The sequence below is a fragment of the Salmo trutta genome, chromosome 13 (genome assembly GCF_901001165.1).
Source record: "Salmo trutta chromosome 13, fSalTru1.1, whole genome shotgun sequence".
NCBI classification, from domain to species: domain Eukaryota; kingdom Metazoa; phylum Chordata; class Actinopteri; order Salmoniformes; family Salmonidae; genus Salmo; species Salmo trutta.
In genome coordinates, this window is record NC_042969.1 from 64,077,660 (window position 1) to 64,092,228 (window position 14,569).

At 41.4% G+C, this 14,569-nt stretch overlaps 1 protein-coding gene across 1 annotated transcript; it reads right to left on the reverse strand.

The window, feature by feature from the left end:
- Window positions 1-437: 437 nt before the first annotated feature.
- LOC115206294 (phosphoserine phosphatase) lies at window positions 438-14,111 on the reverse strand. Its single transcript, XM_029773082.1, has 6 exons — window positions 13,894-14,111; window positions 6,252-6,395; window positions 5,935-6,069; window positions 5,562-5,707; window positions 1,564-1,712; window positions 438-1,058 (listed from the first exon to the last, which is right to left on the reverse strand). The coding sequence occupies exons 2-6, from the start codon at window positions 6,389-6,391 to the stop codon at window positions 948-950; spliced, it is 681 nt and encodes a 226-aa protein (XP_029628942.1). The 5' UTR covers window positions 6,392-6,395; window positions 13,894-14,111; the 3' UTR covers window positions 438-947.
- Between the last annotated feature and the right edge of the window lie 458 nt (window positions 14,112-14,569).

Consider the following 14,569-nt stretch of genomic DNA (forward strand, 5'->3'; position numbering starts at 1 on the left):
CCTTGTGGAGAAAATTTTGTCCAGTTTTATCAGATTTAACATGTTTTCAGTTAGGCATAATGAATAATCTATTCTGTAGTGTTAAACCACAAGGCTAATATTATCATGGAACATTTCTGTGCCCAGGTACAACTACCAATGTACTGAAATGAAAGTCTAATTGTGGAGTCATGCTGCTACTCATTATGATTTTAAAAGATGTTTAAGGGTTGATAGTAGCATGCCTCATACTAGTTTTTATTCCCTGATTTACAGGGTATTTATGAAAGGTGGCAAGAATTGTCAGCACAAAGTTATAGAAAGAGTAACTGTGGAAATTGCTGCCGGCCTATGTGCTAGCCAGTACAATATGGATGTGTTTGTCATTATTTAGTGGATGGTACCATGAGTCTGACACAAAGAAAACAAACAATTAAATGATCACGCACACTCAGAACTGCATTTTACACTTTTACTATTATTAGTGTCAATAGCAAATTTAAAACATCTATAAATGCACATTTGATGGCACATATTGTAAAATGCAGTAGTTGTATTATCCTGACCACTAAAGTGTTGAAATGAAGACAAAACCACAAAAGTGGTTTAAAAACATCCAGGATTGGGGTCAATTCAATTAATTCTGGAATTAAACAAATACTGAATTGAAATGGAATTGACTCCAACCCTGCTCAAATCCCTCCAAAAAGAATAACATTTGGTTAACCTGAATTCTTTTTAAATTATATTCTCTAGTAGAAAAATCAACAAGGGTCAAACCCAAGAAGACACAATTGTTGTGGAAACATTTTAATTAAAACATTTTTAAAAAATCTATTGACTGGAGGAAGAAAAAAAAGTGTGCACTGGATAAAACCATAAAAGGCACACCATTAGGTGAAAATAAAAACTGATGTTAGCATTAGTAACAATAGTTGTAAGAGGTTTCAGGTTTGTATGGTATTTATTTAAATCTTCTCCAATTCTTTTAGCAGCTCTCCAAAACTTGTGACGTACCACAAACTTTTCTCCTTTACTTGCTGCCTGACCACATTTCCACCAAATCCAATGAATGCATTCTGAAAAACAAAACAATGTGCTGAGGAAAATTGCTTAAAAGGCAACCAGTGTCCATTATTCCAGTGTTACTTTACATTATAGCTGCTTTTAACACCTGACAATCTGGTACTGGGTTGTATTCATTAGTCGCAGACTGTAGCAAAACGTTTTGCAATGTACACTTGAGTTTCTATTGGACAAATTCAGCTAGGTTCCTCCCCGGTTCATTCCTTTTGCTTCTGTTTGGTTCCTAGTGAATACACCCCTGTAATTGTGTCTTTGAAAAAGGCACTTAATAATTAACTCCTCCACAGGCACTGCTCTGCTGTTAACACTGCTCCACCTAAAATGTGTTGTGTGTGTTTCTGTGGTGTCTATGAGTGTTGGGAGCAGAGAAAAAAATACAAATTTCATTCACAAGATGGATAAAGTATTCTATGACCGAAAGCCGGAGATTACATAAATAACAGCTTTAAATACTAGCTTGTCACCTGTCTTTAAGTGTATTGACAAGAAAACACTTACTGCAGGGGGACAGGCCTCCAGGTCTGTGGCTCCATCGCCAATCATCACCATGTTCTTGAAGCCGTGCTTCTCCTTGAGCATGCTGATCACCTTCCCCTTCCCATTACTCTCAGATGTGGGCTGGGTCTCGTCAAAGCCAGCATACTCACCTAGGAGGAAAATATTACGGTTTGAATTCGTAAAGAATTCCTCCCTGTAGAGGCCAATCGACTGCTTGCTTGGCTGAAACCAGCCCTCTGAAGTTCAGTTCAAGTTTTATTAAGTACAGTAAAATTTTCACTTGCAAGTGCTACCCAACAGTGCAGTAATTAATATCAAAATAGTATAACTAATGCAAATAAAAAGTATACAGTACCAGTTAAAATTTGGCACACCTACTTATTCAAGGGTTTTTCTTTATTTTTCCTATTTTCTACATTGTAGAATAATAGTGAAGACATCAACACTGAAACAACACAACACACAACCCAAAAAGTGTTAAACATGAAAATATATTTTAGAATTTTAGATTATTCAAAGTAGCCAGCCTTTGCCTTGGTGACAGTTTTGCACACTCTTGGCATTCTCTCAACCAGCTTCATGAGGTAGTCACTTGGAATGAATTTCAATTAACAGGTGTGCCTTGCTAAAAGTTAATTTGTGGAATTTATTTCCTTCTTAATGTGTTTGAGCCAATCAGTTGTGTTGTGACAAGGTAGGGAAGGTATACAGACGGTAGCCCTATTTGGTAAAAGACCAAGTCCATTTTATGGCAAGAACAGCTCAAATAAGCAAAGAGAAACAACAGTCCATAGAGTGAGGGAAAAAGGTATTTGATCCCCTGCTGATTTTGTACGTTTGCCCACTGACAAAGAAATGATCAGTCTATACTTTTAATGGTAGGTTGTTTTGAACAGTGAGAGACAGAATAACAACAAAAAAATCTGGAAAAGCGCATGTCAAAAATTTTATAAATTGATTTGCATTTTAATGAGGGAAATAAGTATTTGACCCCCTCAATCAGAAAGATTTCTGGCTCCCAGGTGTCTTTTATACAGGTAACGAGCTGAGATTAGGAGCACACTCTTAAAGGGAGTGCTCCTAATCTCAGTTTGTTACCTGTATAAAAGACACATGTCCACAGAAGCAACCAATAAATCAGATTCTAAACTCTCCAACATGGCCAAGACCAAAAAGCTCTCCAAGGATGTCAGGGATAAGATTGTAGACCTACAAGGCTGGAATGGGCTACAAGACCATCGCCAAGCAGCTTGGTGAGAAGGTGACAACAGTTGGTGCGATTATTAGCAAATGGAAGAAACACAAAAGAACTGTCAATCTCCCTCGTCCTGGGGCTCCATGCAAGATCTCACCTCAATGATCTCAATGATCATGAGAACGGTGAGGAATCAGCCCAGAACTACACGGGAGGATCTTGTCAATGATCTCAGGCAGCTGGGACCATAGTCACCAAGAAAACAATTGGTAACACACTATGCCGTGAAGGACTGAAATCCTGCAGCACCCGCAAGGTCCCCCTGCTCAAGAAAGCACATATATATGCCCGTCTGAAGTTTGCCAATCAACATCTGAATGATTCAGAGGACAACTGGGTGAAAGTGTTGTGGTCAGATGAGACCAAATGGAGCTCTTTGGCATCAACTCAACTCGCTGTGTTTGGAGGAGGAGGAATGCTGCCTATGACCCCAAGAACACCATCAAACATGGAAGTGGAAACATTATGCTTTGGGGGTGTTTTTCTGCTAAGGGGACAGGACAACTTCACCGCATCAAAGGGACGATGGACGGGGCCATGTACCGTCAAATCTTGGGTGAGAACCTCCTTCCCTCAGCCAGGGCATTGAAAATGGGTCGTGGATGGGTATTCCAGCATGACAATGACCCAAAACACACGGCCAAGGCAACAAAGGAGTGGCTCAAGAAGAAGCACATTAAGGTCTTGGAGTGGCCTAGCCAGTCTCCAGACCTTAATCCCATAGAAAATCTGTGGAGGGAGCTGAAGGTTCGAGTTGCCAAACGTCAGCCTCGAAACCTTGATGACTTGGAGAAGATCTGCAAAGAGGAGTGGGACAAAATCCCTCCTGAGATGTGTGCAAACCTGGTGGCCAACTACAAGAAATGTCTGACCTCTGTGATTGACAACAAGGGTTTTGCCAGCAAGTACTAAGTCATGTTTTGCAGAGGGGTCAAATTCTTATTTCCCTCATTAAAATGCAAATCAATTTATTTATAACATTTTTGACATACGCTTTTCTGGATTTTTTGTTGTTATTCTGTCTCTCACTGTTCAAATAAACCTACCATTAAAATTATAGACGGATAATTTCTTTGTCAGTGGGCAAATGAACAAAATCAGCAGGGGATCAAATACTTTTTTCCCTCACTGTAATTACTTTAAGACATGAAGGTCAGTCAATATGGAAAATGTTAAACGTTTCTTCAAGTGCAGTCGCAAAAACCATCAAGCACTATGATGAAAATGGCTCTCATGAGGACCGCCACAGGAAAGGAAGACCCAGAGTTACCTCTGCTGCAGAGAATAAGTTCATTAGAGTTACCTGCCTCAGAAATTGCAGCCCAAATAAATGCTTCACAGAGTTCAAGTAATAGACACATCTCAACATCAACTGTTCAGAGGAGACTGTGTGAATCAGGCCTTCATGGTCAAATTTCAAAGAAACCACTACTAATAGACACCAATAAAAAGAGACTTGCTTGGGCCAAAAACCACAAGCAATGGACATTAGACTGGTGGAAATCTGTCCTTTGGTCTGATGAGTCCAAATTTGAGATTTTTGGTTCCAACCGTGTGTCTTTGTGAGACGCAGAGTAGGTGAACGGATGATCTCTGCATGTGTGGTTCCCACCGTGAAGCATGGAGGAGGAGGTGTGACAGTGTGGGGGTGCTTTGCTGGTGACACTGTGATTTATTTAGATTTCAAGGCACACTTAACCAGCATGGCTACCACAGCATTCTGCAGCGATACACCATCCCATCTGGTTTACGCTTAGAGGGACTATCATTTGTTTTTCAACAGGACAATGACACAAGACACCTCCAGGCTGTGTAAGGGCAATTTAACCAAGACGGAGAGTGATGCAGTGCTGCATCAGATGACCTGGCTCCACAATCACCCGACCTCAACCCAATTGAGATGGTTTGGGATGAGTTGGACCGCAGAGTGAAGGAAAAGCAGCCAACAAGTGCTCAGGATATGTGGGAACTCCTTTAAGACTGCTGGAAAAGCATTCCAGGTGAAGCTGGTTGAGAGAATGCTAAGCGTGTGCAAATCTGTCAACAAGGCAAAGGGCGGCTACTTTGTTGAATCTCAAATATAAAATATATATGATGGACTGTCGTTTTGCTTTGCTTATTTGAGCTGTTCTTGCCATAATATGGACTTGGTCTTTACCAAATAGGGCTACCTTCTGTATACCACCCCTACCTTGTCACAACACAACTTATTGGCTCAAACGCATTAAGAAGGAAAGAAATTCCACAAATGTACTTTTAGCAAGGCACACCTGTTAATTGAAATTCATTCCAAGTGACTACTTCATGAAGCTGGTTGAGAGAATGCCAAGAGTGTGCACAACTGTCATCAAGGCAAAGGGTGGCTACTTTGAAGAATCTCAAATTCTTTTTGGGTTACTACATAATTCCATGTGTTATTTCATAGTTTTGATGTCTTCACTATTATTCTACAATGTAGAAAATATAAAAATAAAGAAAAACCCTTGAATGAGTAGGTGTGTCCAAACCTTTGACTGGTACTGTATATAATAAAAAAAACACAATAATTGTATATGCAGGGTCAGTGCCAATACCAAATGTACAATGTGCAGCGATACTGGAGTGAGAAGATGGCCACCCGTTTTTGCTTCCAGTCGTCAAACCAAAATAACCCATAATATTCAAACATTAATGATCATACACTAATCAATTGCAGTTCATCCCTGCAAAAGTGTGAGGTGATTGTGCTCTGATCTGCTCTTACCATTGAAGTAGAACTTGAGGCGGTTGGCATACACGTGTTGGAGGGGAATGCTGAGTTGAGTGGCAACATGCTCCACGATACAGCGGAAACCGCCAGAGACCAGGAACACCTTCACGCTGCGCTGGTGCAGAGTATCAACAAGCTCCCTGGACAATGGATGGAAATGTGTCCATTTATTCTACAACATGCAGAAATTAGTACAGGTTTCATAAGCAATTGTGCAACTTGAGGTTAGACACCCAGCTTGAAGAGGCTACTGGAAGTTCAACCATTTTATGTGCGAATGATGATACAATTACAATAGCCTCTGCTAATAATTATATAGTGTTGAGTGGAATTTTCTTTTGACCAATTGAAATCAGCAACCACTTACTTAATACCTGTCGTCAACTGGGGAGGGTGGTCAGTTATCAGTTTGTTCACTTGTTCCCTCGAGCATCGGATGATTGACAGGCGCTCTGTCAGAGCTGTTTTAAAAGTAACTGACCCCCCCATGGCCTTGCGAGTCCTGAAATGAGAGAAACTCAATGTACTCAACAAATATGTTGAGAATGAAACATTTAAAACATAACATGTAGAAAATGATGGCACAGAGAAATGTACAGGGGAATGTAGATGGGCCTAGATAAAGGAGAGAAGAAAGCACATGCTTTTCATCTTAAAATCATTACGAATTGCTAGACAACATACATTTCTGTGACAGCATCTCCAACCCCGCAGAATTTGGCAAGCTCATCAATGCCTTCTTCTCTGATAATAGTGCTGTCAACATCAAAGCACACAGCGTCTGCTCTCCGGAAGATTTCCTTTGTCTGTGATAAAGTTGTCATTATGCTGAAACAAAAGCATGCAGGGTAGACAAAAACATAATTGATTGTTTAACTGACAGTGGTCATTTCTATTTGAACAGGACAGTACATTGAAAGTTCATCAGATAACAAGTAATTCAATTTGTCAATAGTAGACAGTTACAGGGGTCATGAGAAGGGAAAAGCAAATCCTTAACTACTTGAGCATGCATGAAGCATGCATGACAGCATCAGCTGTTCCGGACGACTGTGTAATCATGCTCTCCATAGCCGATGTGAGTAAGACCTTTAAACAGGTCAACATTCACAAGGCCACAAGGCCAGACGGATTACCAGGACGTGTAGTCAGAGCATGCGCTGACCAACTGGCAAGTGTCTTCACTGACATTTTCAACCTGTCCCTGACCGAGTCTGTAATACCAACATGTTTCAAGCAGACTACCATAGTCCCTGTGCCCAAGAACACCAAGGTAACCTGCCTAAATGACTACCGACCCGTAGCACTCACGTCGGTAGCCATGAAGTGTTTTGAAAGGCTGGTCATGGCTCACATCAACACCATTATCCCAGAAACCCTAGACCCACTCCAATTTGCATACCACCCCAACAGAACCACAGATGATGCAATCTCTACTGCACTCCACACTGCCCTTTCCCATCTGGACAAAAGGAACACCTACGTGAGAATGCTATTCATTGACTACAGCTCAGTATTCAACACCATAGTGCCCTCAAAGCTCATCACTAAGCTAAGGACCCTGGGACTAAACACCTCCCTCTGCAACTGGATCCTGGACATCCTGACAGGCCGCCCCCCAGGTGGTAAGGGTAGGTAACAACACATCTGCCACGCTGATCCTCAACACGGAGGCCCCTCAGGGGTGCATGCTCAGTCCCCTCCTGTACTCCCTGTTGACCCATGACTGCATGGCAAAGCACAACTCCAACACCATCATTAAGTTTGCAGACGTCACAACAGCGGTAGGCTTGATCACCGTCAACGATGAGACAGCCTGTAGGGAGGAGGCCAGGATAACAACCTCTCCCTCAACGTGATCAAGACAAAGGAGATGATTGTGGACTACAGAAAAAGGAGGACCGAGCACGCCCCCATTCTCATCGATGGAATGGGGGCAGGTTGAGAGCTTCAAGTTCCTTGGTGTCCACATCACCAACAAACTATCATGGTCCAAACAGACCAAGACCGTTGTGAAGAGGGCACGACAGTGCCTATTCCCCCTCAGAAGACTGAGAAGATTTGGCATGGGTCCTCAGATCCTCAAAAAGGTTCTACAGCTGCACCATCGAGAGCATCCTGACTGGTTGCATCACCGCCTGGTATGGCAATTGCTCGGCCTCCGACCGCAAGTCACTACAGAGAGTAGTGCGTACGGCCCAGTGCATCACTGGGGCCAAGCTTCATGCCATCCAAGACCTCTATACCAGGTGGTGTCAGAGGAAGGCTCTAAAAATGGTCAAAGACTCCAGCCAACCTAGCCATAGACTGTTCTCTCTGTTACTGCATGGCAAGCGGTACCGGAGCACCAAGTCTAGGTCCAAAAGGCTTCTTAACAGCTTCTACCCCCAAGCCATAAGATTCCTGAACAGCTAATCAAATGGCTACCCGGACTGTTTGCATTGTCCCTCTCAGCTCCTTTTTTTACACTGCTGCTACTCTCTGTTTATTCTCTACCTACATGTACAGTGGGGGGAAAAAGTATTTGATCCCCTGCTGATTTTGTACGTTTGCCCACTTACAAAGAAATGATCAGTCTATAATTTTAATGGTAGGTTTATTTGAACAGTGAGAGACAGAATAACAACAAAAAAATCCACAAAAACGCATGTCAAAAATGTTATAAAATGATTAGCATTTTAATGAGGGAAATAAGAATTTGACCCCTCTGCAAAACATGACTTAGTACTGTGACGACCCTCCCACTCTGTCTGCCGTATTCTCTCTTTGTTCTTGTTTCTTTATTAGGATGCCGGTGGGTGGAGTTGGAAGGGTCGTCAGCTACATGGGAAACACCTGGGCCCGGCTGTGTCCCAGGATAAATAGACCTCTTCCACAGTCATTGGGGAGACTCCCTTGTTGTTTTGGTTGTGCTAGTTGTGGTATCTAATAAATATATATTTTTGATACTCCTTGTCGCCATGTTGTCTCCCTTTTGTTGCGAACTCTGAGCCGGTTCGTAACAGTACTTGGTGGCAAAACCCTTGTTGGCAATCACAGAGGTGAGACGTTTCTTGTAGTTGGCCACCAGATTTGCACACATCTCAGGAGGGATTTTGTCCCACTCCTCTTTGCAGATCTTCTCCAAGTCATTAAGGTTTCGAGGCTGACATTTTGCAACTCAAACCTTCAGCTTCCTCCACAGATTTTCTATGGGATTAAGGTCTGGAGACTGGCTAGGTCACTCCAGGACCTTAATGTGCTTCTTCTTGGGTCATTGTCTTCTTGGGTCATTGTCATGCTGGAATACCCATCCACGACCCATTTTCAATGCCCTGGCTGAGGGAAGGAGGATCTCAAAGATTTGACGGTACATGGCCCCGTCCATCGTCCCTTTGATGCGGTGAAGTTGTCCTGTCCCCTTAGCAGAAAAACACCCCCAAAGCATGTTTCCACCTCCATGTTTGATGGTGGGGATGGTGTTCTTGGGGTCATAGTCAGCATTCCTCCTCCTCCAAACACGGCGAGTTGAGTTGATGCCAAAGAGCTCCATTTTGGTCTCATCTGACCACAACACTTTCACCCAGTTGTCCTCTGAGTCATTCAGATGTTCATTGGCAAACTTCAGACGGGCATGTATATGTATTCTTGAGCAGGGGGACCTTGCGGGCGCTGCAGGATTTCAGTCCTTCACGGCGTAGTGTCTTACCAATTGTTTTCTTGGTGACTATGGTCCCAGCTGCCTTGAGATCATTGACAAGATCCTCCCGTGTAGTTCTGGGCTGATTCCTCACCGTTCTCATGATCATTGCAACCCCACGAGGTGAGATCTTGCATGGAGCCCCAGGACGAGGGAGATTGACAGTTCTTTTGTGTTTCTTCCATTTGCGAATATTCGCACCAAATGTCACCTTCTCACAAAGCTGCTTGGCGATGGTCTTGTAGCCCATTCCAGCCTTGTGTAGGTCTACAATCTTGTCCCTGACATCCTTGGAGAGCTCTTTGGTCTTGGCCACGGTGGAGAGTTTGGAATCTGATTGATTGCTTCTGTGGATAGGTGTCTTTTTTACAGGTAACAAGCTGCGGTTAGGAGCACTCACTTTAAGAGTGTGCTCCTAATCTCAGCTCGTTACCTATATAAAATACACCTGGGAGCCAGAAATCTTTCTGATTGAGAGGGGGTCAAATACTTATTTCCCTCATTAAATTGCAAATCAATTAATAACATTTTTGACATGCCTTTTTCTGGATATTTTTGTTGTTATTCTGTCTTTCACTGTTCAAATAAACCTACCATTAAAATTATAGACTGATCCTTTCTTTGTCAGTGGGCAAACGTACAAAATCAGCAGGGGATCAAATACTTTTTTCCCCCACTGTACATATTACCTCAATTACACCGACTAACCTCAGCCCCCGCACATTCACTCTGTACCGGTACCTCCTGTATATAGCCTCGCTGCTATTTTATTTTTGCTCTTTATTAATTCGTTATTTTTCTATTTTCTTAATTTTATATTTTCACTTTTTTTACTTCTGTTTATTTTAGTAAATACTTTCTTAACACTTATTTTTCTTAAAACTGCATTGTGTGCTAAGGGCTTGTAAGTAAGCATTTCACTGTAAGGTCTACACCTGTAGTATTCGGCACATGTGACAAATAAAATTTGATGTCTTCTGAGAATCATTACCCCGAAAACCAGATAACAGTTTTGATTGAATATGGTAATATATCTGTAACTGCTATATGCATTGAACGTTAATACTAATATGCATGCAATAACATTGGTTGATACTGAAAATATATATTTTTGAATGCCTAAATCAATTACACTTTCTTTGAGATTTAGCTAACATTTCAACCTGGACTTAGTAAATGTAAATCTGTATCCCTCCGTATGATATGTTGTTTCGTATGGTATGTGTTAATTTGTGGATGTCCATAATCTATTTCGTATATGTTACGAATTACAATTCGTATGATGTGTTATGAATTGCAATTCATGCAATATGTTAAGAATTTGCAACACGTATGATATGTTAAAAAACACCCAATTTGTTGTGGCTAACGTTAGCTAGGTGGCTAATGCTACGCAGCTAACGTTAGCTACGCAGCTAACATTAGCTAGGCTAGTGGTTAGGGTTCAGTTAAAATTAGCATGTTAGCTAACCCTTCCCCTATGTACACTGAACAAAAATCTAAACACAACATGCAACAATTCCAAATATTTTACTGAGTTACAGTTCATAAGGAAATCAGTCAATTATAATATATTCATTAGGCCCTAATCTATGGATTTCACATGACTGGGAATACACATTTGCATTAGTTGGTCACAAATACCCATTAAAAGAGGTAGGGGCGTGAATCAGAAAACCAGTCAGTATCTTGTGTGACCATCATTTGGCTCATGCAGCACGACACATCTCCTTCACATAGAGTTGATCAGACTGTTGATTGTGGCGTTTGGAATCTTGTCCGACTCCTCTTCAATGGCAGTGTGAAGTTTCTGGATATTGGCTGGAAGTGGAGCACGCTGTCACCGATCCAGAGCATCCCAAACATGCTCAAAGGGTGATGTGTCTGGTGAATATGCAGGCAATGGAAGAACTGGGACATTTTCAGCTTCCAGGAATTGTGCAAAAATCCTTGCTACATGGGACAGTGCATTATCATAATGAAACATGAGGTGATGGTGGCGGATGAATGGCATGACAATGGGCCTCAGGATATCGTCATGGTATCTCTGTGCATTCAAATTGCCATTGATTAAATTGAATTGTGTTTGTTGTCCGTAGCTTATGCCTGCCCATACCATAACTCCATCATGGGGCATTCTGTTCACAATGATGACATCAGCAAACAACTTGCCCACATGACACCATAAGATGCTGTCTGCCAAGTAGTTGAAACCATGATTAATCCGTTAAGAGAACACTTCTCCAGCGTTTCAGTGGCCATCGAAGGTGAGCATTTGCCCACTGAAGTCAGTTACAACGCCAAACTGCAGTCAGGTCAAGACCCTGGTGAGGACGATGAGCACTACAGATGAGCTTCCCTGAGGCGGTTTCTGACAGTTTGTGCAGAAATAGTTCAGTTGTACAAACCCACAGTTTCATCAGCTATCCGGGTGGCTGGTCTCAGATGATGCCTCCCGCAGGTGAAGAAGCCAGATGTGGAGGTCCTGGGCTGGCGTGGTTACACGTACCCTGCGGTTGTGAGGCCGGTTGGGCGTACTGCCAAATTCTCTAAAAGAACGTTGGAGGCGACTTATGGTAGAGAAATTAACATTCAATTCTCTGGCAACAGCGCTGGTGGACATTCCTGCAGTCAGCATGCCAATTGTACACTCCCTCAAAACTTGAGTCCTCTGTAGCATTGTGTTGCGTGACAAAACACCACATTTGTGCCTTATTTCAGGAAACTAGGCATATGTTGCACATCACTACTTCCCAGGTGAGGATTTTTTTTAATCAAAATGCGTTTTTAGGCAAAAATGCCTTCTGGAACATGCAAACTTTCATGTGCCTTAATAACAAATGTGTATGCCATTTGTAAATACGAATACAATTGTTAAATTATGAGCTTACTTGGTTTAGCCACTGAAAACGGCAGGAACCTTTCCACTAGCCATGATTGGCTGAGATAATGGATGGGCTGGACATGCTGAGAGATGAGTTTGGATTGGTCTGCTATGCATCACCCTTCTGTCTGTAATGAGCTGCTCAATGAGTAATCTTTACTAACACAGATTTTTTTTAAAGATAGCTCTCCACTTTTTGGAGGACTCAATGCCCCGTGGAAGCAGAGTATTATAGCAAAGGAGATGGAGAAAATTCAGATGTTTGATTGCAAATGCGGAGGGAGTCGAAAAGAGAACACAGAAGGTTGTTGTATAAAACATCTCCGGTCTCCGGATTACATCTTCAAACTAAGGGCAACCATGGCATCCGTGTATGATCTGTGTAGTAATAGTATTCGTATCTCAGAGCCATTTGCATTGCTAGTTACAGCCTAATGTTAGCTAACTTTGAACCTAATTTGTTAGTGTTTAGCTACCTGTAGATTCATTTCAGCTAATAAAACATGGGACCAACACTTCGCGTTCATATTTTTGTTCAGTATAGTTGCAAAGTTGCTAATTAGCTAACACTGTCTGTGATGAGATTCAAACACACAACTGTTGAGTTGCTAGACATTCGCATTAAAATGCCCACCCATCCCGACCAATCACCCTCCTTTCATTTTTGCCTTAAGTAACCTTCTGTCTTTTGTAACCATACCAAACGTAACATACTGTATCATACTGATTTCAGTGTCCAGAGTTTACATTTACCATGTTATGTCTAACCATGAGACCAGGCTGAACATTTGGCGACAACATGAAAAATAAGATAATATGATCAGCTCAAACATGCATTTAACCAGTGGTGTAAAGTACTTATGTAAAAATACTTGAAAGTACTACTTAAGTCGTTTTTTGGGGGAGTATCTGTATATTACTTTACAACTTTTACTTCACTACATTTCTGAAGAACAGTTTGTACTTTTTACTACCTACATTTTTCCTGACACCCAAAAGTACTCGTTACATTTTGAATGCTTAGCAGAACAGGAAAATGGTCTAATTCACACATTTATCAAGATATCATCCCTGGTCATCCCTACTGCTTCTAATCTGTTGGATTTAAACACATGCTTCGTTTGTAAATTATGAGCGTTGAAGCGTGCCCCTGGCTATCCGTAAATTAAAAAAGAAAAGTGCTGCCGTCTAGTTTGCTTAATATAAGTCATTTTTAATTATTTATACTTTTAATTTTGATTCTTAAGTATATTTTAGCAATTTAGTTTTGATACTTAAGTATATTTAAAACCAAATACGTTTAGACTTTTACTTAACTAGGATTTTACTGTGTGACATTTACTTGAGTCCTTTTCTAATAAGGTATCTTTACTTTTACTCAAGTATGACAATTGGGTACTTTTTCCACCACTGAATTTAACAACTTTACCTTTAATTTTCTATTGTTAAAAATTAAATCGTAATGACCAAGTCTGTTGGTGCAACGTTTAGTTCTAGGAGCTGGCAGTAGAAACAAAGAGCACAACAGCACCCTGGCCTTGGAGAAAACTATCCCGCAATTGAACTGTTGCGTAACACTCTCCTCGAGAAAAAATGAATTGCATGCGCGCAAAAGGTAATGAATGCCATTGCCAGATTGCGTTTTCACTGCAATACATTTGTGCACGGTTGGCATCACAGAGCAAAACAATAGAGTTAATTTGAAATCATGCAATGCGTTACATAATGTATCAATTTAAGGACAATTTATAAATCTGCATTACCTGTACAACGTGTCCTTGATGGTGTTAAATGGTGATTTTCATGTATTTTTTGGCATGTGCTGGACCTGCAAGCTAAGTCTAATTTATTCAATAAGAAAACAATTTTGTGCAAAATGTTCTTGGTTACTAAAGTGTTGATATGGCACTGTCCCCGGTTTCAGCATTGTCCGACTTCCCAGATGCATTCAATAGGTTCACTGCTGAGGAAGAGAAAGCTGAGCGAATCAAATGAAAGCCGGTACGTGAGACCGCCCACTACTGTTTCCTTTTACGTAACGTTAGTTTACCCACTACGCAGTGGTGGCCTCATGCCACGATCAGTATAGCGCCACCAATTGCATTGTCTTTTTGACAGTGTGACCAATGACATGTATCTTTTTACATCTACATTTGCTTTTTATGTTCATACTCATAACATTTCATTTTACACATGTGCAATACAATGTTGTTGCTAATGACGGCAGAGCTTAGAAAGGCGCAGTGCACTTTTTTAATTGATTTGTAAATCACATACATTTATAAACAGCTCAGTTTGAACAGATTTGTATTATGTCCAGTTCAGCGCCAAATTGAATCTTGTGAAGAAACCGGTTGACTCTTTCTTTCGATTTTTGAGTGAACTGTTGTTCCACCAATCAGGGTAATTTGGACTTCCGTCTAACAGCTGGCCAATGAA

Bases quoted from the DNA above. Each gene is read 5' to 3' on its own strand.
- LOC115206294 (XM_029773082.1), bottom strand. From the start codon at position 6,391: ATGACAACTTTATCACAGACAAAGGAAATCTTCCGGAGAGCAGACGCT. The intron at 1,713-5,561 runs GTAAGAGCAGAT...TTTTCCTCCTAG, and splicing joins CCTCAAGTTCTACTTCAATG to GTGAGTATGCTGGCTTTGAC. The intron at 1,059-1,563 runs GTAAGTGTTTTC...TTTGTTTTTCAG, and splicing joins TGGAGGCCTGTCCCCCTGCA to AATGCATTCATTGGATTTGG.